At 45.7% G+C, this 26,492-nt stretch overlaps 1 protein-coding gene and 2 pseudogenes across 3 annotated transcripts; 1 reads left to right on the forward strand and 2 right to left on the reverse strand.

Moving 5' to 3' along the window:
- Positions 1–407: 407 nt before the first annotated feature.
- LOC125536015 (pentatricopeptide repeat-containing protein At5g39680 pseudogene) lies at positions 408–9,406 on the forward strand (annotated as a pseudogene). Its single transcript, XR_015615830.1, has 4 exons — positions 408–2,770; positions 3,130–3,458; positions 8,180–8,317; positions 8,793–9,406. The product of XR_015615830.1 is annotated as a pentatricopeptide repeat-containing protein At5g39680 pseudogene (transcript).
- Positions 9,407–9,520: 114 nt separating this feature from the next.
- Positions 9,521–12,243, reverse strand: LOC125536017 (uncharacterized; annotated as a pseudogene). Its single transcript, XR_015615831.1, has 5 exons — positions 12,124–12,243; positions 11,933–12,021; positions 11,005–11,104; positions 10,288–10,470; positions 9,521–9,882 (listed from the first exon to the last, which is right to left on the reverse strand). The product of XR_015615831.1 is annotated as an uncharacterized LOC125536017 (transcript).
- Positions 12,244–12,483: 240 nt separating this feature from the next.
- On the reverse strand, positions 12,484–14,355 carry LOC125536016 (uncharacterized). Its single transcript, XM_048699097.2, has 2 exons — positions 14,155–14,355; positions 12,484–14,008 (listed from the first exon to the last, which is right to left on the reverse strand). Exon 2 carries the CDS (start codon positions 13,960–13,962, stop codon positions 12,859–12,861), a length of 1,104 nt encoding a protein of 367 aa, XP_048555054.2. The 5' UTR covers positions 13,963–14,008; positions 14,155–14,355; the 3' UTR covers positions 12,484–12,858.
- Positions 14,356–26,492: the final 12,137 nt, after the last annotated feature.

The raw sequence follows: 26,492 nt of genomic DNA on the forward strand, positions 1-26,492 counted from the left end.
TAGCACCAATCAAAACCAAGGCGCCATGAACTAAGTGTAGCATAGATAATTAGGTTTCTTGTGTGGAACCAATTCATTGGGGTTCAAGTTCTAAACTTGGCACCGGTGTTCGCTTTTTTCTGTTTTTATTTCATATTTTTCGGCGATGTTCGTTTGATGGGAGGAAACGTTTCCGTCAAATACGAACCATGTGTATGTGGGCATCTACGATTGTACTGTGTTTCATAAAACAAAAATGCCAAAATACCATTGCTATTTTGGTTTTTATGCTAAAATAGCGCCACCGTGAAATATCAACATATCATGTTAGCCAAATTGTGAATAGCGTTTTCTTCTTCTTTTGACTACAGTCGAGCTATGAATAGCTTGTCAGATTTTTGGCATTGCAAGATTACCCCTGTCAAATCTTCTATCCCTAACCAAAAAACTCTCCTTCCCACCCTCTCCTCTACCAGCCATGGTGGCGGGCCGAACCGTGCCGCGCCGCGCCGGCGCTGGCTCCTCCTGGCCATCCTCCCTCTCTAGTTCCGCCGCCCTCCCTTGGTTCTTCCTCCCGCCTCTGCTCCACCTGGCTCCGCCGCCTGCCTCTGCTAGTCACTGCGCCATTTCCATTCTCAGGTCGTAGTTTTCCATTCTCTACTTGTTAGCTACTGCGCCATTCCCATGCCTAGTCCCGGCGGCGCGGCTCTCCAGAGGCACGCGGCCGTGGCCGTGCTTCACGCAGCGGCGGCCGCCGGCAATCTGTCCGTGGGCAAGGCAGTCCACACGCAGACGGTCAGAGCCACCCATTTCGACGTCGTCCTGCACAACCACCTCATCGCCTTCTATGCCAAGTGCGGCCGCCTGGGCCTCGCCCACCAGGTGTTCGACGCAATGCCCTCCCGGAACCCGGTCTCCGGGAACCTCCTCATGTCCGGATACGCTTCCTCCGGGCAACACAGGGACGCGCTCGCGCTGCTCAGGGCGGCCGACTTCAGCCTCAACGAGTACGTCCTGTCGACCGCCGTGTCCGCGACGGCCCATGTATGGTGCTATGACATGGGGAGGCAGTGCCACGGGCATGCTGTCAAGTCTGGGCTGGCGGAGCACCATTATGTCTGCAACGCGTTGCTGCATATGTATTGCCAGTGTGCTCATGTGGAGGATGCGGTGAAGGTGTTCGAGAGTGTGCCCGGCTTCAATGCGTTCGCATTCAACTCGATGATAAATGGGTTTCTTGACAAGGGGATGTTTGATTGATCCGTCAGTGTTGTGAGAAGCATGGTCGGAGAAGTTGAGCAATGGGATCATGTGTCGTATGTCGCAGTTCTTGGGCATTGTGCTAGCACCAAAGAGTTGCTGCTTGGTCGTCAAGTGCATGCCCAGGCATTGAAGAGGAGGCTCGAGCTAAGTGTGTATGTGGGCAGCGCGCTGGTTGATATGTATGGGAAATGTGAGTGTGCATATGATGCTAGTTCCGCGTTCGAGGTTTTGCCAGAAAAGAATGTTGTTTCTTGGACAGCTGTTATGACTGCTTATACCCAAAATGAGCTATTTGAAGAGGCATTGCAGTTATTCTTGGACTTGAAAATGGAAGGAGTCCAACCAAATGAGTTCACTTATGCCGTGGCTCTCAACAGTTGTGCTGGTCTTGCAGCCCTGAAAAATGGTAATGCACTCAGTGCCTCCACTATGAAAACTGGGCATTGGGGTGCTCTGTCTGTCTGCAATGCCCTAATTAACATGTATGCAAAAAGTGGCAGCATAAATGATGCATGGAGAGTCTTCATCTCTATGCCATGGCGTGACGTGGTCTCTTGGAATTCGATCATAATAGGCTATGCTCATCATGGCCTTGCGAGAGAAGCCATGTCTGTATTTCATGATATGTTGTTTGCTGAAGAAACCCCATCCTATGTGACCTTTGTTGGGGTGCTGTCAGCTTGTGCACAGTTGGGACTTGTAGACGAAGGACTGTACTATTTGAACACTATGATGAAGGAAATGGGAATAAAACCTGGAAGAGAACATTACACCTGCATGGTTGGTTTGCTGTGCAGAGATGGACGCCTAGATGAGGCAGAACACTTCATATTGGGCAATTATATTGGCACAGACGTTGTTGCATGGAAATCACTTTTAGGTTCTTGCCAGGTATATAAAAACTATGGCCTGGGTCATCGAGTAGCAGAGCAGATCCTTCAGTTGAAGCCCAATGATGTAGGGACCTATGTTATGCTTTCTAACATGTATGCAAGAGCAAACCGATGGGATGGTGTTGTGAAGGTCCGGAAGCTGATGAAAGAGAGGGGCGTTAGGAAAGAGCCTGGTGTTAGTTGGATTCAAGTAGGAAGTGAGGTCCAAGTTTTCACATCAGACAACAAGAATCACCAATGGATAAACCAGATCACAAGAAAACTGAGAGAGTTGATAGACCAGATCAAAGGGATTGGATATGTTCCAAATTTTGCAGTTGTCCTACATGATGTTGAGGATGAACAAAAGGCAGAGCATCTTATGTATCACAGTGAGAAAATGTCCCTTGCCTTTGGCCTTATTCACAGCCCTGAAGGAGCAACTATCCGTATAATGAAAAACCTCAGGATATGTGATGATTGCCATGTTACTATGAAACTCATATCACTTGTGACAAGAAGAAGAATAGTTGTAAGGGACACTGTCCGGTTTCATTGTATAGAAGATGGAGTTTGCTCATGTGATGACCATTGGTGATCCATACCTTGGTTCTCAATAGCTCCAGAGCATATGTGATGTTCTGAACATCAACATGGTATGTCATCTAATTTTCTAGTGAAAAGGTTATACTCTGTTTCCGCAATGAGAGAACTCCGATAGCTTTGATTTAAAAGTTTCATACATGTTCATACTACTGTATTTAGGGTGTGATATTCATATTCAATGTTGTGTTATCGTCTCATGATATAAATTCGGCCCCAGTACTACTAGATCAAATTGGGTTGATGAACAAGTTCACACTGAATTAAAATGTTGCCGAGTACTTGCATGCAAACTTAATTTCAGACAGTTAAGCCTAGTGATCCAGTGACGCAATTGCCATGCAAATCTAAAAGGCACTACACCAGCGGCGATATTTTCTTCTTTGACACATTGATTTCCTTTTGAATTCAGGATAGTACTGGAATCCTACCAGCAGGAACAAACAATGGTAACGCTGTAGCAGATCCAGGTGTTGGCAAAGCAGGGCAGAATGGCGAGACAGATCTTAACACGCAACACAAGGCACACGAGGGGGGGGTGGATTCAGGAATCCCATTGCTGAGAACAAAGGAACTAGCAGAAGAAAAGATGAGCCAGTACAGAAGCCAAATGACAAGATAACAGCACAGCGACAACATCCTCGATGGACTTCTTGCTGGATCCTCTTATCAGCGAATGTTATCCATCCCATAGGTATCTCATTGAAAAGAAGTTCATTGCCTGCTTGAAAGTTTCCGGAGGTGACTTTCTAGCCATTTATTCTTCTTTACTCTCCGATTGTGTGCAGTTTTCTTACGATAGTATATGCATATATCATGCTTAAACTTGCTAGATAAAAAAGAAACTTTTGAAGGTTTGCCATGGTCTTATGGCGGCTAAACTAATAAAATTTTCGTCAAGTATCAATGAGGTATTCAAAAAAATTCAGTTATGCTTCCTAAATTACCATAGGAAGATATAACTGATCTTCTATCCATGTTGGGAATCCGAAACTTAGTTACCCATGCCACTTAGATGTTTGCCACATCACTTTTGTTGTCTGTCAATGGACGGCTGGATGTAATTGGCGCCATCAGGCAATACTTTAAATGCACCAAGGCCCATGGTGCAATTACTTGATGCATATTTGTTTGGTAATTTAGTTTCACCCTACCAAAATTTGGCTACTCCCTCCGTTCACTTTTATAAGTCGTTTCAGACAACTGAAATTGAGTTGTTTTGCACGCTGTCTGAAGTGTCTACAACGCCTTATAAAAGTGAACAGAGGGAGTACCATAATTTGGTGATGTTGGGATTGGATAGTTCACACAACTGGTAGAGACATGGTAGTAATGCGTTGCCAATTATAGTTTAGTTTACTGTCAACGGGCAGCCAAAACTAGTGCTATCAACTGATGACCACAGTTTTGGACATGCCATACTCTGATCAGAATTTTGGGCCTAGGTGGGGCCACAAACCAAAACTACCGTACTTACTGGGGTTAAATCATCATCATCATCAACAACAACAACAACAACAACAACAACAACAAAGCCTTTAGTCCCAAACAAGTTGGGGTAAGCTAGAGGTGAAACCCATAAGATCTCCCAACCAACTCATGGCTCTGGCACATGGATAGCAAGCTTCCACGCACCCCTGTCCATAGCTAACTCTTTGGTGACACTCCAATCCTTCAGGTCTCTCTTAACGGACTCCTCCCATGTCAAATTCGGTCTACCCCTCCCTCTCTTGACATTCTCCGCACGCTTTAGCCGTCCGCTATGCACTGGAGCTTCTGGAGGCCTGCGCTGAATATGCCCAAACCATCTCAGACGATGTTGGACAAGCTTCTCTTCAATTGGTGCTACCCCAACTCTATCTCGTATATCATCATTCCGGACTCGATCCTTCCTCGTGTGGCCACACATCCATCTCAACATACGCATCTCTGCCACACCTAACTGTTGAACATGTCGCCTTTTAGTCGGCCAACACTCAGCGCCATACAACATTGCAGGTCGAACCGCTGTCCTGTAGAACTTGCCTTTTAGCTTTTGTGGCACTCTCTTGTCACAGAGAATGCCAGAAGCTTGGCGCCACTTCATCCATCCAGTTTTGATTCGATGGTTCACATCTTCATCAATACCCCCATCCTCCTGCAGCATTGACCCCAAATACCGAAAGGTGTCCTTCCAAGGTACCACCTGGCCATCAAGGCTAACCTCATCCTCCTCACACCTAATAGTACTGAAACCGCACATCATGTACTCGGTTTTAGTTCTACTAAGCCTAAACCCTTTTGATTCCAAGGTTTGTCTCCATAACTCTAACTTCCTATTTACCCCCGTCCGACTATCGTCAACTAGCACCACATCATCCGCAAAGAGCATACACCATGGGATATCTCCTTGTATATCCCTTGTGACCTCATCCATCACCAATGCAAAAAGGTAAGGGCTCAAAGCTGACCCCTGATGCAGTCCTATCTTAATCGGGAAGTCATCGGTGTCGACATCACTTGTTCGAACACTTGTCACAACATTATCGTACATGTCCTTGATGAGGGTAATGTGCTTTGCTGGGACTTTGTGTTTCTCCAAGGCCCACCACATGCCATTCCGCGGTATCTTATCATAGGCCTTCTCCAAGTCAATGAACACCATATGCAAGTCCTTCTTTTGCTCCCTATATCTCTCCATAAGTTGTCGTACTAAGAAAATGGCTTCCATGGTCGACCTCCCAGGCATGAAACCAAACTGATTTTTGGTCACGCTTGTCATTCTTCTTAAGCGGTGCTCAATGACTCTCTCCCATAGCTTCATTGTATGGCTCATCAGCTTAATTCCATGGTAATTAGTACAAATCTGAACACCCCCCTTGTTCTTGAAGATTGGTACTAATATACTCCGTCTCCATTCTTCTGGCATCTTGTTTGCCCGAAAAATGAGGTTGAAAAGCTTGGTTAGCCATACTATCGCTATGTCCCCGAGACCTTTCCACACCTCAATGGGGATACAATCAGGGCCCATCGCCTTGCCTCCTTTCATCCTTTTTAAAGCCTCCTTGACCTCAGATTCCTGGATTCGCCGCACAAAACGCATGCTGGTCTCATCAAAGGAGTCGTCCAGTTCAATGGTAGAACTCTCATTCTCCCCATTGAACAGCTTGCCGAAGTACTCCCGCCATCTATGCTTAATCTCCTCGTCCTTCACCAAGAGTTGGCCTGCTCCGTCCTTGATGCATTTGACTTGGCCAATATCCCTCGTCTTCCTCTCTTGGATCTTGGTCATCTTATAGATGTCCCTTTCGCCTTCCTTCGTGCCTAACCGTTGGTAGAGGTCCTCATATGCCCGACCCCTTGCTTCATCAACAGCTCGCTTTGCGGCCTTCTTCGCCATCTTGTACTTCTCTATGTTGTCTGCACTCCTATCCAGGTATTGGCGTCCGAAGCAATCTTTCTTCTCTTTAATCGCCTTCTGTACATCATCATTCCACCACCAGGTATCCTTATCTTCGCTTCTCCTTCCCCTAGACACTCCAAACTCCTCCGAGGCCACCTTACGAATGCAAGTCGCCATCTTCATCCACACATTGTCCGCATCCTCTCCTTCCTCCCAAGGGCCCTCCTTAATGACCCTCTCCTTGAACGCCTGAGCTACCTCCCCCTTGAGCTTCCACCACTTCATTCTAGCGACTTTGGCACGCTTATCCCGATGGACACGAATCCGAAAGCGGAAGTCAGCAACCACCAGCTTATGCTGGGGTACAACACTCTCTCCAGGTATCACCTTACAGTCTAGGCACGCATGCCTATCTTCTCTTCTCGAGAGGATGAAATCAATCTAGCTAGAGTGTTCCACTACTAAAAGTCACCAGATGTGATTCTCTCTTTCTAAAGAGGGTGTTAGCTACAATCATGTTGTAGGCTAGAGCAAAGCTTAAGACATCTTCTTCTTGATTCCTGATGCCATAGCCAAAGCCCCCATGCGCCCCTTCAAAACCTGTGTTAGATGTAGAGAAAATTCCTTATTTGACACTGTCTTAAAATCTGGTTCCTTATTTGACATTGGAAAAAAAATTCTTCCCTATTTGACACTAGTCCTAAATTTTATTCCCTATACGACGCTTCCGTCCATTTTGAGACTAAATGACACCTGAAAAGATGATTTTGCCCCTCATGCGGTATGTCTGTGCGCGCGTGTGTGCTGTTGCGTGTGTGGGTGCATGCGCACATGTGTGCTGCTGCTGCATGTGTGCTGCTGCGTGTGTGTTTGCTACTGCATGTGTACGTGCGCGCGCGCGTGTGTGTGTGCTGTTGCGTGCCTATGTGCTGCCTGCGTGTATGCTGCTGCTGTGTGTGTGTGTATGTGTGTGTGTGCTGTGTGCGTGTGTGTTGCTGCGTGTGTGTGCGTGTGCATGTGTGTTGCTGCATGCGTGTGTGTGCGTGCCCGGTACACTCCTATGAAGAGCTTCTCACCAATCGGTACACTCCTAACCATGTCTTCCAGGCCTTCCTAGAACTCCCGCTTGGTGTTCTCATTGTGGCCTACTTACGGGGCATACGCGCTGATAACATCGAGAACCAAGTCCTCAACTACCAGCTTGACCAGGATAATCCGGTCCCCACGTCTCTTGACGTCTACCACTCCATACTTGAGGCTCTTGTTGATCAAGATGCCTACGCCATTTCTGTTTGCAGCCGTCCCCGTGTACCATAGCTTGAAGTCAGTATCCTCCACCTCTTTCGCCTTCTGTCCTCTCCATTTGGTTTCTTGGACGCAAAGGATATCAACACCTCTCCTCACCGCTGCATCAACTGGCTCCCGAAGCTTCCCTGTCAGAGACTCTACGTTCCAGCTACCTAAGCGAATCCTCCTAGGCTCGGCTAGCTTCCTTACCCTTTGCACTCGTCGAATCAAATGCGAAGACCCTTGCTCATTTTCCACTACATCTGGGCACCGATGTAGCGCGCCACTAAGGATGCGACGACCCGATCCTCGCTCACTTGCCACCGTATCCGGATCAAGATACGGTGCGCCACCTGGGGGGTGACGGCCCGGCCCTTACCCATTTTCCACCACACCCGGGTTCCGATGTGGCGCGTCGCTGAGAGGGTTACGCCCCAACGAAAATCTTTTGTGTTTCATCTCCATAAGAATGGCTGAGTTTTTACGTTGGCTCGCCAAGCCTATCACAACCCTCCTCCTTTACCCGGGCTTGGGACCGGCTATGTTGAGACAACATAGGCGGAGTTTGGGGGTTAAATCAGACATAATTTATTTTTGCTGAAGTGCAGATGGAGTCCCTGTAGAACTTTGTTAGTGTTTGCCTCAAGAACACCGACTATCCATTTTTTTTTCTCAAATAGCAAATGTTTGACAAGATATTCCTTCAAGTGATCTCTCTGAAGTTTTATTAATGTACTCATCTTAGTTCTTTCGAGCCCTTTCCACATTTTTGCACTTAAGTGACTTGTTACAGTTGAAGCCTGATTCGTCAGCTCTATCCCTTTTGATGGACAACAAAGGCGTAAACCCACTTGATGTTAGCATAATGGCTGCAGATTATGTGACGTTAGCACTAGATACAGTTCATGTTGAAGCAAACGATCACAATGAGGTATGCTACTGTGCATGATAATTTATCTTTGGAAATAATCATATGGTTGGCTCTTATGGCTTAATCTTCTCATATGAAATGTCTCAGCATTTTACTTTTTGCTTGGAGTATATACATTTCTGAAAAAACTGCCATTTCTTTTCCATTCTGCAGTGGAAGTTTGTCCAACAGGCATATGAGTGCCTTGTTGCACTTTACCAAGCCGTGGCTGCAAAATCCAGTTTTGTGTCTGTTCTTCCATGTTTGATCATGGGTGTTATATCACACATGAATTGCAGTATAATATGCCTATCCCGATCTACATACATGCTTAGCAGTAGTATTGTATTTTTTTTCTGATGTTTGTTAAAATTGTCTCCCTGGGTCTACCTTTGCTCTTATCAACTTCGATATAGAACCGGAACTTCGGCATTCTGTTTTTTGTGTTGTCTGAGTGCTGTACTGATCCTCTCTTCTTCTGTCATTATTAATCCAGACACATGTGAGCGTTTCTATCAGCGAAACCATGAATGACATATTGATAGTTCTCAAAGTCACAGAAGAAAAAACCTGTAGAATCAATCTTGATACCGCAGTCACAAGGAACACCTTCCGAGTAATACCGAGGCGGAGGGTGCGTAAGCAATATGGTGGGCCAGCATACCAGAAGCTTGACGCACCGGAGGTACCGGTGGGACGACAATTGGGGAGACCTGGGATGGTGAGGAGGCGCCGTTGACACCATCAAACTCTATGCCCAACCTGCCTCGAAAGGTCTGGCTTCAAGCGGGTCGACCAAGGATGGCTGGGAAGATTAGCTGGCAAACGGATGTCTATATTAACGCCTAATGTTTTCATTCTTTTCAAAAAAGCATTTTTTTGTGCCTAGCTTTTCTGATAGATTTCACGAGGGGACGTAATACGTTGGCACCACTGATTTTTTTTAAATGCAGGAGAGAAGAAATATGAATGCTACTGCAACACCAAATCAGTTTCATTAGATTAGATTTGTCATAAAATATTTTTTTGTAGTTACATATTTGATATTGTAGATGTAGCCTATCTGAAAAGTGCATAACTTCATAGCAGAAAATGGTTTGCCAATTACTCCCTCTATAATAAAGAAATATAAGAGCGTTTAGATCACTACTTATATATCTTTACGGAGGGAGTAGCTCTGAAAGATATTTTCCAGACCAGTTTATTCCCAAAAGATTTGGCAGCTAATCAGAGTAAAAGCACTTCATTCCCAGGCACTGTTCCAAAGCAGGAAAACCATACAAGATCTCTACAATACATCTGCGGTACACAGTGCAGCTGCAAAATACAATGCACAGGTGCCTCATGTAAAACATGACGGTTGTACCAGAATTACACCCACAGGGAAAGCAAAACAGATATCCAGACAAGCAAACAAGCGCAACAAGCGCCACCGTGCGGAAGAGCTACCCCTTGAGATGAAACTAGTCATCATCCTTGTAGGGGTATTCCTCCGGGACTTGCTTGGTGAGCTTCATCCGCATCTCGTAGGCATCATCACCGCGAAGCATATCACGGACCCATGTAACCTCCGTCTTCATGGAAACCTGCACCGCAACATCAATTAAACTTGATCAGCGAATGGTAAATGACTTCTGAAACTGGTACGATCACAGCACTGGGGTCACAATTCTATAAATATCACATAAGCTGGTAATAGACCGTTTCACTCGAACACTTTAACTAGCAGAAGTTGGAACACAAGTTTATAATACTACATACTGCACAAGTTGGCCACTGGTGGTACCATGCAACAGTGGATTACAGACATTCAGCATGATATGCCTTAAGATATGGATATAAAAAATTATGCAAGTTGATTCAGTCTTTCAATGTCAGTTTCGTAGAGTAGAATAAGTCACAGATCCCAGGTCCATTTTATAGATTATTTATTCTTAGACTGTTTGACAAGAGAAAATTACAAACAAAAAAAGCAGCAAAAGAAGACGTACCATTTCCAGTGCTCCCCTGATAACTCCACTCAACACATTGCAATACTGAAGACCTTGGCAAGTATCAGGAAGCTCAACAAAATCTACAAGTGGGTTGTCCTCCAATACAAAGCTGCAAGTTGTACTCTCAGCATCCTAATTGGTTACAGTCGCGGTCACACCCAGGAACATTTTGAACCCAAGCTGGTTTGAAAAGGAAAAAAAGGAAGATTGTCAGAGCATAAAGCCATAAGGAGGATAGCAGAAGGGGGAACCTGCTAGGGGATGAGTTTGATTGTTCTAAGAAGAAAAAAAAGTGTTGAACAACCTTGAAAATATGGTAGTAAGTCTTGGGCCTTCGATTAATGAACAAGTTGAGGTGCATAAGAAATGAGCTTAATGTACTACATACAGAATCTGTAGAAGAAAGAGAGGGCATGGAATGTCCCTGAATGGTGCATAGCTATGGTAGCAGTAAAGAATGCTATCACCGGACAAACATAGCTGAGTGTCTGCATCTCATAAAATTGAAACCACTGTTATACAGTGGTAAAAACTGCCACACTGTCGACTTCTGTTGAATAAATGACTAATAAACATATGTATTCCCTTTCTGGCCTCTCAAAACATTTTGTCTCAAAAGTCTAGGCATATGAATACAGGTAAAAGAACTTCAAAATATGCATGCATTACTTTTGTGCTAATCTCAACCAGAGAATAGCAAGTTTAGCAAATGACCTTTGCTATAGTATCAGCAGTCTCCTTGAAGTCAGCACAGTTTGATACATTTGACTTGGCTAAGAATTCATCGACCAACCGAGTTCCAATATTGTAACCCCTGAATATTAAAGAAGATATAACATGTAAGAAAGGTTTCCCAAGCAAAGTTAAAATACAGCAATCATATTAATAGCTACCAGCAAGCCTGAGAATTAATTCATAAATAAGCTATAAACCAGCAACCATAGTAGGAGACTATTGAGAATTCATATGTGATTCACTTCCCAAGCAAAGTTAAAATACAGCAATCGTAGTAATAACTGCTAGCAAGCCTTGAGAGTCAATTCACCACATAAGCTATAAACTAGCAACCGTAGTAGGAAACATATTAATAATTCATATGTGATTCACTTTCATATCCCGCCATCCCTCTTTGTTCTACAAGTGATGCATGGCTTTAATTCTTAAATGTGCTAGATCCATGCTCCTCGACTCAGTACAAAAAACAGGATCAGGTTTGGAGAGTTGGAGTATAGTGCAATTGGACAATCTCCTCCTCCATGGAACAATGGAACATAAATGATGTGTTGCCACACCAACAATGACAACACCAGGAGTTGTATATAATCCGGGTAGGATAAATCTCTTCAATTGAGAAGTTGATACAAGATCACCAAATAACACAATCTTCTGCTCACACACAGACTACACGAACATTAGTCAATTAGGGCGCGAAATGCATAGCTACATCTATTTGGATTCTCATTCTCAGAATATTGCAGCTAGCTCACTGTTAAACCCTCACACCTGATCCCTAGGTAAAAGAACAGCAAATTCCCAGATTCCCACTTCTAGATCTGATCCCTCAAATGCCCCATCAGACATCAGCAGTTTCCAAATTTCCCTAGAAACTTAAGAGGCAGATGAAGTAAGAAAACGGGCGTACATCTGATCGAGCTGCTTGTTGACCTCCTCGACCTCTTCGAGATCCGTGAGCAGCTGCCGCACGATGGTGCCGTACGTGAGCGTGAAGAGCTCCGCATTATGCAGAACAACACAACCAGATCAGCGCGGGGCGCAGATGTACGGGAGGCCAGGGGGAGGGGGCGGGGGGTGGGCTGTGGTTTGGAAGCTTACTATGCGCTCGACGCTGGCGAAGAGGGCATCACCGGACTTGGGGGTCGTGAGAGGCGGCATCGCCGAGATCGGGGCCGGTGGCGAGAGAGAACAAGAGAGAACCACTTGCAGAGTCGCCAGTCTCTAGTACTTTGGTTATAGGCCAGTTTGGGCTTATCCTTTTTGTTTTGCGGATAAAGTTTGGGCTTGGGCTTGCCAACTGTATAGTCCATCGGCCCCTAAAAGAGTAGAACGGCCCATTCTTTCCCACTAAAGAAAATAAACTAGAGGTTCCCTTTTAAAGCAACAATTTTCTTTTCCCACTAAAGAAAACTAAAGGTTCCCCACCAATCCCCTCAAAAACCCTAGTACCAAACAAGGCCTAAAGTATGATTCAGAGAACATCACACGCTGGCACACATCCAGATAGGAGGGAAACGCATGTTAGAAAATCACAGCGCAACAAAAACAGATTAAAACGATGCATTTCTATGGCGTTGCCAGGTGACAGGTTTACTGAAGCAGCAGCACCCCCCGACACTTAGTTTGCAACTTCCTACCAGAAAATAAAAGACATGAAAACAAACACATAATGGGATACTTTCTTGTTGCAAACTAACATGAAAACAAAAGACAGTACATTGACTGAATCACAGGAGTGCAGACATTATTGAAACATACTGTAGAAGGCAACAGGGTTGTAACTGAGTGAAAATAAAATAAGGAACTGATTATCATGACAATACTTCCAGCATTCTACATCCAAAATGCCACAGGATCTTGAACGAGTAACGACTTGGTGGTTGCTTTGGGCACTTTGTAGTACTGCGAGTGACAGGTATCGCCAGTTGTCAGTTCTTTACGCTGATCGTCCAGGCTGAGAGAGAATGTTGTCAAGCGATACATCCAGGAACCAGGTAGGCTCAAACCAGGATCCCTCACCTCCTTGTTGACACACTGCACGAGACAGAATTTGCTCACGCCTCCCATATAGACAAGGGTAGCACCTACATGCTTATCCCTTGGGTCACCAGAAATGAACAGATTCTCCTTGCAGAGATTCATCGAAGGGACAGGGCACTGCCCTTCACAGGTACCATAGATGGGCACGTCGCAGCAGTAAATTTGGCCGAGGGTGTCCGGTTCTTTGGAGAGCCCGACAAAGGCCTTGAGGTGCTGGTCAAAGTGACCCTGGCCGTCGAAGGGCAGAACCCAATTGCCAAGTAGTTTCGATGAATGCCTCTCCGTGTCAAAGCTGAAGGTGGCCTCGGTGGTGTCCTTCTTGGTGCTGATGAGGAAGGTCCGTTCTTCAGGGTGCAGGGAGTAGGAAGTGACGTCACAAACATTAAATGGCTGCTGCTCGAGCTCTTTCCACGACCACTCTTTGCTGGAATTTCGATGCGATACCTTGGCTGAGAGCTCCTCCAAGCAGAGCATCTCGAAGGAGTAAGAGCTCATAGTGAATAGCTTGTTGCCGACCGGGAGGTGGTAGATGGGATAAAAAAGATCTCTCTGCCCAGGGCCAGTGGTGATGCACCGCGAGCGGACGTCCAACATGGGGAAGTAACCTTCCAACAAGTCACCCCCGGGATCTCTCGGATGCATCGCCAAGATCCTGGTGTCAAAGGCTGATGTGAAGTACTTAGGAGATTCACGAGGCGCCACCATGCGGAAGAAAGGCCAAGGAAAATGTGGCACCTTGTCTTGGTCGTCTTGGTCTGAGAAAGCAGTCTGCTGATGGTTCTCGCCGGGCAATAAGTTCACCGTGCGGATGCTATATCCATGGCACCAGTCATCAAAGACAAGGTAAAGTCGCTCACGGCCGCCGCCATGCTTACATTTCCGCGGCCGCTTTGGCATCCTGTTCTGCCTAATTGTAAACGGGCGGACAAGGTCCAGATTTTTCCTGAATTACTCGTGTTACTTTTAAAGGCACAATCAATTAGGGGCAAGCACAATCATCCTACTGCAACTCAACCCGATAAATCCAAGTATCCAGATCAGAATCTGGGGCAGCGTAGAAGAAAAGGAAATCGCAGGTACTGTACGTACCTACAGATCGAAGATGGTGCAGCGGCAAAACATCACGACTCACCAACACAGTGGGCCTAACAATTGATTGTGTTGGGAGACTACAGCGGCAGTGTGCGTTTGGGCGGCGGGCTTGGGCAGCTGCGGCGGCGGGGGAGGCTCGGAAGCGAAGGGTTTGGTGGATTAAGGGAGGAAACCCTAGGAAGTTCCCGGTGAGGCGGTGACCGGTTGACCTCGTGGGCTGTTCGCAAGGAAAAACCAACTCATGGGTCGTTGGGCCTCGCCCTCCCTTCGCAGCCCAGCTCTTTTATTTTTCCTTGCTCATCGTAATTTATTGTATGATCAAAAGTTATTTTTCCTCAAAACTTTATTTTTGCTTTGATTCTAATTGCAAATTATTCGAAATTTTCTAACAAAATACTTAGTAATCATATATTTAAAAAACAGCTGATCCCACAAATTTATTTATCACAATAGTAAACATGTCATCTCAACATACAATCATGCATGAGCTTAACATGAACAAAAGTTAGGATCATGTTTTTTTTTCAGGAAAAAACTTTCAATCCATTCATCTCCAACAATGGTAGTACAACGAACACTAAAAACAATAAAAAAATATATTCAGTTCCATAGACCACATAGTGACGACTACAAGCACTAAAGCGAGCCGAAGGCGTGCCACTGTCATCGCCCCTTCCTCGCCGGAGCCGTGCAAACCTTGTTGTAGTAGACAGCCAGGAAGTCATCGTGCTAAGGCCCCATAGAACCAACACACCAGAACAGCAACCGCCGCCGCTGAAGAGTATAGATTAGAAGGATCCAATCTAATGACACAAGAACATATACGAACGACGAAACAGATCCGAGCAAATCCACCCAAGACTGATCGGAGACACACCTCCACACGCCCGCAGACGATACTAAATGCATCAACAAAACGGGGACTAAGCGAGGAGACCTTTAATCCATTTTCAGAGAGCCACCGCCGTCTCGCCTTTCTGAGCAGGACAAAAACCCTAACAAAACTCGAAAAAAGATCTAAAAACGAAGCGCTCCCACCGGCAAGGGCCGGGATCCACTTCGCTTCCATGGCCCTAAAGCCACCAAAGACAGGATGGACCGGCGACGGCGCCGGCGGGAGGCAGAGAAACCCAAGCTTTTTGGGAGGCGGCGGCTAGCTAATCGTGACCAATCGGCCGGGGCTGAACCTTGACGGGAGGGACAACAAGTTGATGCGAGGATCATGTTAATTGTACATTACTTGGATATTATTCATAACTTTTGTAATGGAAAACTTACTAATTTTGAAATAATTATCAAGGTTTCTAAACATCTCTTTTATTTTCTCCTTCACTCGTACCCTTTTTACTCCAAGGACATTAAAAAGCCAGTAAAACTAAGGCAGTGATTAGAGATGCTAGGCTATCGGATCGAACTGGCCAGCGTACCAGATCAATTTAGCACCTTATAGTGTTGAATAAATAGGCAATTTCTCGATTAAATTAATCCACGAGTAAATCACTAGCATGGCATTGTCACAAATAAACGTATACTGATATTCAGTCAAGCTAGCACATACTATGCTAATTGCAGAAAGATCTACGTATAACGCTAGCATCGCTAAAACAGAAAACAGTAGGAGCGGGATAAACGAGTTATACCCTCCAGTAGGCCATGCAGAGGCCGCGGCTTTGGTACCAGCAGCGGCGTCCTCGGCGGCCTTCTTGTCGGCTTCAGCTTTCTCGGCGGCGGCACGTTCGGCGTCGGTGGACATGGTGATGATGAAGGCGACGCGGACGTATAGGAAGACGATCGGAAGCGAGCAGTCGCGTAATCGCTGCCCAAAAACCTATTCGCCCCTCACCCCGTACAGGAACCAAAAGGGCGTGGTTTCGGAGACCTGCTCTCCCGTCGACCTTGTATGCGGCGGACGGGATGGAGTCACCGGCGGCAGCAGCAGCAACAAGGGAACGACGGTGGACGTGCACGTGGGAGCAGATGTGATCTGTTCGTGGCCGCTAGGGTTAGGAGACACCGCACACTTATATAGGCGCAGCCGCATGGAGAGACGTGAGCTCGACCCATGTCCGAGTCCGTGACAGCCCACGATCCGACATCTCAGATCGTGGCCCAGCTGTCAGAGACTCTTCGTTAGTGACTGGCAAAAATAAGCGCGTAGGTGTGAGCTCGGCTCGGCTCAATACCGCTACCCGCGGCGCGGCGCGGCGCATCGTGACGAGGCGTGGCGGGCGGCGGAGGAGGAGCGCGCGAGGGCCTCTTCTCTTCTCAAGCTCCAATAGCATGTAGAAGAGAAACCCTTATAAGGAGGTCCAACTTCTCTTCCACTTTCGGGGTGGGACTAAACTTCCCACTACACCTAGTGCCATATAACCCACATGGGCCCTTAGAGATTTTTCAGAAATTGCTATATGGGCCTAGAGCCCATCTTAAATTTCAGCAATCCCCCACCAGATCTCGAGGGCCCATTGTGTCCTCTGTTCCAATTACTGTTTCGATATACTAGTGTTTCAGTGAAGACCTGTTAAGGTTGAGCTTCACCAAGAGCAAGTAGTTACACTCCTTCACAACTGAACAATGGACTATGCCTTGAATTGTCAGTTTGGCGTAAAGAAGTTTCACCACATGTCTTACTAGTACTAGGCTGCCGAAGGCTGACCCCTCGGGTGGAGCATGTAAGTCACACTCCTGGCCTATTCATGAGCTTACTAGAGATCACCCCAATCTCATAGACTGTGACCAGCAGTCGGGCTCATATAGGTGTGTTCCTCCAAAGATCACTCTGTAGGATAGCCTCTTGCTTATATAAGCTTCAGAACACATTAAGACAGTAGTCATCCTACCATACAATATCGAGAGTATTGCATCTCCAACAGAGTGGGTTAGTATAGTTACTCTCCACAGTTCACCACTGGCTTGTTTTCCCAGGTCCTAAGTCACGGGATCTCCGATCACATAGGTTGGGTTACTACCATGGCAACTCATGTTGGTCTCATACCCATCTCCCTCGATGCATTATCTATCACTACACGTGATAGCCCTTTCGTAAAGGGATCTGCCAGATTCTTAGCCGTATGGACATACTCCAATGCTATCACTCCGGAGTTTCTTAATTTTCTGACAGCCTTTAATCTCATTCTTATGTGTTTGTTGGACTTCATGTTGTCCTTTGAACTTTTCACCTTGGTGATGACAGTCTAATTATCGCAGTTGATTAGGATAGCCGGAACCGATTTATCAACCAATGGCAAGTCCATCAAAAGATCTCGAAGCCATCCTGCTTCGACACCAGATGTGTCTAATGTTGTTAATTCTGCTTCCATTGTCGATCTCATTAAGATCGTTTGCTTGCAAGACTTCCAGGAAACAGCGCCACCTCCAAGAGTAAAAATATACCCAGTTGTGGCCTTCATCTCATCAGCATCAGAGATCCAATTTGCATCACTATACCCTTCAAGTACCGACGGGTATCTGGTATAGTGAAGTCCATAGTTCATAGTACCTTTCAGATAGCGCATAACTCTTTCAACAGCATGCCAATGTACATCACCCGGTTTGGAAACAAACCGGCTCAGTTTGCTCACAGCAAACGCGATGTCAGGCCTCGTTGCGCTCGCTAGGTACATTAGTGAACCAATGATTTGAGAGTATCTCAATTGATCTATAGCTGTGCCTTTGGACGTTCGAATCAACAGCTAGGATCATATGGTGTTTGAGATGGTGTGCAGTCCGAATATCCAAAACGACTCAACACCTTCTCAACATAGTGGGATTGTAGAAGTGTAGTCCCACCCTCATTATCTCTCAGTAGCTTGATGTTCAAGATAACATCAGCCACACCAAGGTCTTTCATCTCAAAGTTCTGAGACAGAAACGACTTGACCTCCCCAATGACTTTGAGGTTGGTTCTGAATATCAGTATGTCATCAACATACAAGCACAGTATAACTCCTTCGCCCCCACCATGGCGATAGTATACACATTTGTCAGCCTCATTAACAACGAAACCAACAGATGTCAGAGTTGTATTAAACTTATCATGCCATTGCTTAGGTGCTTGCTTCAGGCCATATAAAGATTTCAGTAACCTACACACCTTTCTTTCCTGACCATCTATCACAAAGCCATCTGGCTGTTGCATATAGATTTCCTCATTTAGCTCTCCATTCAGAAAATCCGTCTTAACATCCATTTGATGGAGAGAAGACCATGTGAGGCCGCCAACGAGAGTAATACTCGAATGGTGGTCAGCCTAGCCACAGGTGAATAAGTATCGAAGAAATCTTCCTCTTCTTTCTGGTCATAGCCCTTGGCCACAAGCCTAGCCTTGTACTTTTCAATCGTACCATCGGGCCTAAGCTTCTCTTGAACATCCACTTACATCCTAATGGTTTGCAACCATAAGGACGGTCAGTGATATCCCATGTCCCGTTAGCCATGATGGAGTCCATCTCGCTACGGACCACATCCTTCCAGTAATCAGCTTCTGGAGAGGCATGCGCTTCAGAAATAGAAGTGGGAGTATCATCCACGAGGTACACGAAGAAATCATCACCAAAGGTCTTTGCAGTCCTTTGTCTCTTGCCCCTACCAAGGGTTTCCTCGTCATCCTCCTCAGGATTTTCATCATGTGTTTGTTCATAATATTCCATAGGGATGGCAGGTTCAGGAGTCTCCTCAGATTCCTGTCTAGAAGTGCTTTGCATATCTCTCATAGGAAAAATATCCTCGAAAAATGTAGCATCCTTAGACTCCATAATTGTACCGACCTTCTGGTCAGGTACCTCAGATTTCACTACTAGAAATCTATAGCCAACGTTGTTCTTAGCGTAGCTCAAATTAACGCAGTCCACAGTCTTGGGTCCAAGCTTACGCTTTTTGGGGATCGACACATTGACTTCGCCAAACAGCCCCAAGTACGCAAGTATGAAAGTGTTGTCCTTCTCTTCGCCCATTTCTCATAGGGAGTGATCTCATTATCCTTTGTCGGAACTTTATTCAGGACATGGCAAGCCGTCAATATAGCCTCCCCCCACCATGCCTTGGATAAACCCGATGTATCTAACATGGCGTTAACGAAATCAGTTAGAGTAGGGTTTTTCCGCTCGGCAACCCCATTTGACTGGGGTGAATAGGGAGGCGTCCTCTCATGAATACTGCCGTGTTCCGCACAAAAAGAATCAAACTCACTCGAGAAGTACTCTCCACCACGATCTGACCGGACTCGTTTAATTTTCTTTTCAAGTTGATTCTCAACTTCTGCCTTATAGATTTTAAAGTAGTGTAGAGCCTCATCTTTAGTATTTAACAGAGACACATAGCAATATCTAGTGGAATCATCTATCAATGTCATGAAGTATTTCTTTCCACCTTTAGTCAACACATCATTCATCTCACAAAGATCAGAATGTATGAGTTCTAATGGTGCCAAGTGTCTCTCCTCCGCGGCCTTGTGAGGCTTGCGAGGTTGCTTAGCTTGCACACATGAAAGACACTTAGAACCTTTGGCTAAAGTAAAACTTGGGATTAAATCCAACTTGGCTAGCCGCGTCATAACACCGAAACTAATGTGACAAAGACGTGAATGCCAAACTTCAGATTCATTAACATTCGAATGAACATGGTTCATGACTTTATTACAAAAATCTGCGAGGGAAAGGCGGAACATCCCTCTGCTCTCATAACCTTTTCCAACAAAGAGTCCATATTTCGTAACACCTAATTTATTAGACTCGAAAACCAACTTAAACCCTTCTCTACATAGAAGGGAGCCACTAACAAGGTTCTTCTTGATGGCGGGGACATGCTGCACGTTCTTCAATTGCACGATCCTTCCCGAAGTAAACTTCAGATCGACCGTGCCAACACCATGAACAGAAGCACTCGCGCCATTCCCCATCAATACGGACCCGTGGCCTGTGTCCTGGTAAGAAGTGAACAATGAAATGTCAGCACACACATGTACACCTGCACCTGTGTCCACCCACCAATCGGTGGGCTGAAACACTGAAAAAACAGTAAATAAATTACCGTACCCAGGTGCACCATTCTCATTGTTGTCCACAATCATGTTGATGGACTTGGAGTCCTGTCCTGACTTCTTGTACTTGTTTGGGCACTTGTTGGCCCAATGTTCAACTGAACCACAAGTAAAGCAGCCCTCATCCTTCTTGTTCTTCTTGAAGGTCTTCTTACCCTTCTTCTTAAAGTCGGTATTGTGTTGGACACCGTTCTTTCCCTTGGGCTTGTGGGAGTTGAAGTTCTTCTGGTTCACTGATACGTCCATTTTGCATCATGCTTTTATATCGATATTTATTTCATTATGGGCTGTTATTTCACATTATGTCACAATAATTATGGCTATTCTCTCTTATTTTACAAGGTTTACATAAGGAGGGAGAATGCCGGCAGCTGGAATTCTGGGCTGGAAAAGGAGCAAATATTAGAGACCTATTCTGCACAACTCCAAAAGTCCTGAAACTCCACGGAATACCTTATAATAAATAATGAAAAATCCTCGCCAAAGATGAAGACCAGGGGGCCCACACCCTGTCCACGAGGGTGGGGGCGCGCCCGCCCCCCCTAGGGCACGCCCCTACCTCGTGGGCCCCCTGATGCCTCTCCGATGACCATCTTCTGCTATATGAAGTCTTTCGTCGAGAAAAAAATCAGAAGCAACTGTAGGATCAAAAGTATGTCTAGAGGGGGGTGATTAGACTACTTGACCAAATAAAAAGTTAACCTTTTCCCAATTTTAGTTCTTGGCAGATTTTAGCTACTGTAGTACAAGTCAAGCAATCATCACACAATTCAAGCAAGCATGCAAAGAGTATATTGGGAGCGGAAAGTAAAGCATGCAACTTGCAAGAATGTAAAGGGAAGGGTTTGGAGAATTCAAACGCAATTGGAGACACGGATGTTTTTCCCGTGGTTCAGATAGGTGGTGCTATCCTACATCCACGTTGATGGAGACTTCAACCCACGAAGGGTAACGGTTGCGCGAGTCCACGGAGGGCTCCACCCACGAAGGGTAATGGTTGCGCGAGTCCATGGAGGGCTCCACCCATGAAGGGTCCACGAAGAAGCAACCACCCACGAAGGGTCCACGAAGAAGCAACCTTGTCTATCCCACCATGGCCATCGCCCACGAAGGACTTGCCTCACTAGCGGTAGATCTTCACGAAGTAGGCGATCTCCTTGTCCTTACAAACTCCTTGGTTCAACTCCACAATCTTGTCGGAGGCTCCCAAGTGACACCTAGCCAATCTAGGAGACACCACTCTCCAAGAAGTAACAAATGGTGTGTTGATGATGAACTCCTTGCTCTTGTGCTTAAAATGATAGTCTCCCCAACACTCAACTCTCTCTCATAGGATTTGGATTTTGTGGAAAGAAGATTTGAGTGGAAAGCAACTTGGGGAAGGCTAGAGATCAGGATTCATATGGTAGGAATGGAATATCTTGGTCTCAACACATGAGTAGGTGGTTCTCTCTCAGAACATATGTGTTGGAATTGTGTATGTGTTCTGATGGCTCTCTCCACGAATGAAGAGGAGGTGGAGGGGTATATATAGCCTCCACACAAAATCCAACCGTTACACACAGTTTTCCAATCTCGGTGGGACCGAATCAACAAACTCGGTTGGACCGAAAAGGTAAACCTAGTGATCGTTAGATATTTTCGGTGGGACTGACATGCAACTCGGTAGGACCGATATGGTTAGGGTTTGGGCATAACGTAATCTCGGTGAGACCGATTACACAAACTCGGTGAGACCGAGTTTGGTAATAAGCTAACCAGAGAGTTGGTCAAGCAAACTCGGTGGGACCGATTTGCTCTTTCGGTGAGACCAAAAAGTTACAAAAGGGAAACAAAGAGTTTACATTGCAATATCGGTGGGACCGATTCGCTCTTTGGTGAGACCGAAAAGTTACGAAAAGGAAACAGAGAGTTTTCAATCCCATCTCGGTGAGACCGAGATCCCTATCGGTAGAACCGAATTGCTAGGGTTTGGCAGTGGCTTATGACAAGTGAAACTCGGTGGCGCCGGATAGAAAGAATCGGTATGACCGAGTTTGGCTTAGGGTTTAGGTCATATGTGGATATGGGAAAGTAGTTGAAGGTTTTGGAGCATATCACTAAGCACATGAAGCAAGAGGCTCATTAAGCAACACCTCATCCCTCCTTGATAGTATTGGCTTTTCCTAAAGACTCAATGTGATCTTGGATCACTAAAATATAAAATGAAGAGTCTTGAGCTTTTGAGCTTGAGCCAATCCTTTGTCCTTAGCATTTTGAGGGTTCCACTTTCACATCCATGCCATGCCAATCATTGAGCTTTCCTGAAATAGTCATCTTGGAATAGCATTAGCTCAATGAGCTATATGTTGTTATGAATTACCAAAACCACCTAGGGATAGTTGCACTTTCAATCTCCCCCTTTTTGGTAATTGATGACAACATATAGATCAAAGCTTCGACAAATGATAATAAGCATGAAATATATCGTCGCTTTGAGAAGTATGTGACAAGTAAGAGCTCCCCCTAAATTTGTGCATATTTAAAATTTGATTTGGACTGTAAATGCACAAAGAGTTAGAGTCATGGGTTACTCTTCCATGTCACATACATCTTGGTGGAGCGCTTAAAATGATAAGAATGAAATACATGCACTCATCACCAAGAATAGTGAATGATCACATAAGATAGATAAGATGATAATATTAAGCAAACATTAAGTGTAGCTTATGATCAAACACATGATCATCAATGTCTCACGAGCAATGACATAGTATCTCACACAAAAGCAAACAAAGTTCGAAAAACCACCAAATAAAACAAGAGAGAATAAAAGCAACACTCTCTCTCGAAGCCTATGATCTATACATTTTCTCCCCCTTTGGCAACAAGTTACCAAAAAGTTCCTAGAAAATGCATAGTGCTAAGTCGACACTCAGGCTTGATCTTCAGGTGGTGGTGGAGTCCGGAGCACTCCAAGGACGAAGCCTTCTGTAGACGTGGTCGGAGTCGAGGCTGAAGTGGGCGCTGGAGCTGGTGGAACTGAGGCTGTAGCTGGTGCAGACGTGGTGGCTCTGGGGTCAGCAACTGGCACTGCAGACGACCTCGGACCTCGTGGCACTCTGGCAAAGGCATCAGTTGTAGTCTTGCCTCTCCTCTCTTGCATGTCATCCTGGAGTTGCTCCACTGCAGTCTGAATCTCTGTCACTTTGACATCCAAGTCATAGAACTTTTGTTCCATGATCCTCTCTAAGCTTGCCTGGTTCTGAGTTAGGGTGGCTAGTCCTTGCTCAATCCGCAGGGTGGATGCAATCAAGTAACCAAGCTGCTCTTGTTTGGTTTTCAGGAAATATTCAGATGCCTCCTCTTGAGTTGGCATCTTGGTAGCTTTCTCCTTCCTTGCCTTCTCCTTCTTTGCTTGTGCTTGTGCAGATGATGGTTCATTCTCATTCATGACAACTTGATTATCTTCAAAATCTGGACGGATGGGCAGGTGTTCCTTGTCCAATAAGTATATGCATGTGCCCATCTTGGAGTTGATTAACTCCTGAATTTGTGGGGCATATCCACAGCTCCTCTTCTGATCAGCTGCTGCCCTCTTAATGGTCTCTACCATGAGGCTCATCACTTTGAACTTCTGTGGCACATCAAATATATGAAGCAAATTGATCGCATGGCCTCTGATCATCTTGTGATCACCTGACTTGGGCAACAAGGTGTGCCTAAGGATCCAGTTGATAGTTGGCAGCCCTGACAGAAGATAATGCACTGAGCCAAACTTGAAAGTATCAAGTGCTTCATTTGGAATTTCCTTGTACATGTTGGACATAGAGCTGTGGTCCATCTTCTTCTTGGCATATACATCCAAGTCATCTTCCTGCTCTTCTGGGGCATTGATCAGCTGAGCCCATTCAGCAACTGTAGATTGGTACCTCGTACCTTCAGACATCCAAGTTATCCTACCATCTGGATAGAAGTGTGCCGTGGAGTAGAATTGCATAATAAGTTCCTCGTTCCACTTTGTGAGCTTCTGCCCAACAAAGTCTGCTACTCCACAAGCATTGTAGCTGTCTTGCACTCCACGATAGTGCTCTTCATTGTCCTTGATGTACTCCCAATCAACCCATCTCATGTCACAAACTATGGGCTTCTTGTCCAACAAAACTGTCTCATAGAAGTCCTGCTGTTCCTTAGTGTGAAACATGTAATCAATAGCAGTTCTTCTCCTTGAAGCATAAGGATCTGCTTCTCTCCACTTCCTCAGCCCTGAGTCTCTTCTGAGCTTCATGTCCTCAGCCACAGGATGAGCATCATTGTGGTCTGGGATCTTGGGCTTGAGCTTTCTCAGAACATTCTCTTCTTCTTCTTCTGCAGCTTCAGGCACTGGGGCCTTGTTCTTCTCAGTAGCTGGGATGCTTCTTGTGTTCCTCTTTGGCTTTGGCTTTGGAGCTGGCTTGGCCTTGGAAGCAGCTGCCCCTGTTCTTATGGCATCACCCATCAGCTTGGGTGCCTTAGGTGCTAGTGCAGCTACCTCTTCTTCTTCCTCCTCATCTTCCATGATGGAAGCCTTTCCAAGCACTCTGGCTACGGTCTTCTTGACCCTTTCCTTCCTTTTCTTTCCTTCAGCAGCAACTGGCTCTATGGTTGCAGGCTTTTCAGGAATCTAAGTTGAGGCTCTGGCCTTTGGCATAGGCTGCCTACCTGCTAGCCTTTTGATTTTCAATCCTGGCTTTGTGCCTTGAGCTGAGCCATGTTCCTTCTCGAGCACTACTCTCTTTGAAGTTGCTTCCTCTTCTGCCACATAGTCCTCATCTTCTGAGTCTGAGGTTCTCTTCTTTCTCTGTCTTGTGGCAGCTTTAGGCAGATTGCTAGGGGTGCTCCTGCTGCCTTCATCTGAAGAACTTGAGGGACTAGTGCCCTCACTCATCTGCACTTGCTGCTCTGACAAGTTCTGGCTATCACTTTGGTCTGACATGATGAACAAGCTGACTGCTGACCCTGTGAATAGTTTATAGATGAGGTAGAGTGGATGAGCATCACAAAATGCAGAGATTTTTGCAAAAGAATGATTCAAAATCTTAGTTTTAGTTTCCCACTGAAATCATCTCGGATCTACCGATTTTTAAACTCGGTGATACCAAAGCAGTTTTGGAACCTAAACTAGTGAACTCGGTCAGACCGAGTCACAGTTCGGTGGCACCGAGACTGCTAGGGTTTCACAGAGTTCCAAAATTGGTCACACCGATAAGTAATTCTCGGTCAGACCGAGTCTCACTTGTGCAATGACATAAGCCAAATTGGTGGGACCGAGTTTTTCAACTCGGTGGGTCCGAGATGGTTCCGGCAGAAACCTAACCCTAAAATTTTCAAATTAAACCTAATCTACGAGTTCATTGACTGGATAGAAGTTTAACAAACGTGGCAAGAATCATGATGATCACAATGTGCTAAGAATCGGATTGGGGAATAGCACAAAGATCGAGTCCATACCCTAGTTCGGCGGAGACTCGCTACGGCGGCAACGACGGGGTTGAATTTCCGTTGACGGCGACGGAGACCAGCGACTGGAGGCGGCTGGCGGCGAGGAGACGATCCGGAGACCAAGTTGGCAGAGCAGGCTATCGCGCGGGCGAAGGGGTTCGGAGAAATTTCCAAATTTTTGCCCGTGACTATATATAGCCCGACCCTGTCGGTGTGACCGAGTGGAACAACTCGGTGGCACCGAAATGCAAAACTGTATACAGTTGTTGCAACTCGGTGTGACCGAATGGTTCAAATCGGTTGCACCAAGATCGAAAACCTAGATCAACTTAATGATCTCGGTAGGACCGAAAGTGGAGTATCGGTCAGACCGAGAATCATAAAGAGGTTTTGGAAGTTTAAGTCTATGACGAATCGGGGACTCCGAGCGCTCCTCACACAGAGTGGTTCGAATCTGACTTGATCAAATTTTGTGATGTAGCATGAATAGAGTTTGAGACGAGAAAAGCATAGATAGCTAGAGGAGGTTCTTAGGCATTCTTGTCCATCCACTTGGCAAAAGGAAATAAAACCAAACAATCAAAACAACAAGTGGATGTCCTCGAATGAGTAAAATATGCAACCAACATGCTCACACAATAAGATGGCAAATGAAATATGTGACAAGGCATGCACAACCAATTCTAGCATCTATCAAGCAATTTGCGATGACAAGGTCATCTATATATGAGTATATTGACTTAGGAGTCAAGTGAGAACACTTGATCATAGGTCATACTCATCGTTTAAGCTCAAGTGGGGTTACCACTTTTACATAAAGCATTGTTGTGTTCACATC

The sequence above is a fragment of the Triticum urartu genome, chromosome 2A (genome assembly GCF_056163025.1).
Source record: "Triticum urartu cultivar PI428250 chromosome 2A, HENAU_Tu73, whole genome shotgun sequence".
NCBI classification, from domain to species: Eukaryota; Viridiplantae; Streptophyta; class Magnoliopsida; order Poales; family Poaceae; genus Triticum; species Triticum urartu.

Coding starts and splice junctions, on each gene's coding strand:
- LOC125536016 (XM_048699097.2), bottom strand. CDS start 13,962: ATGCCAAAGCGGCCGCGGAAATGTAAGCATGGCGGCGGCCGTGAGCGA.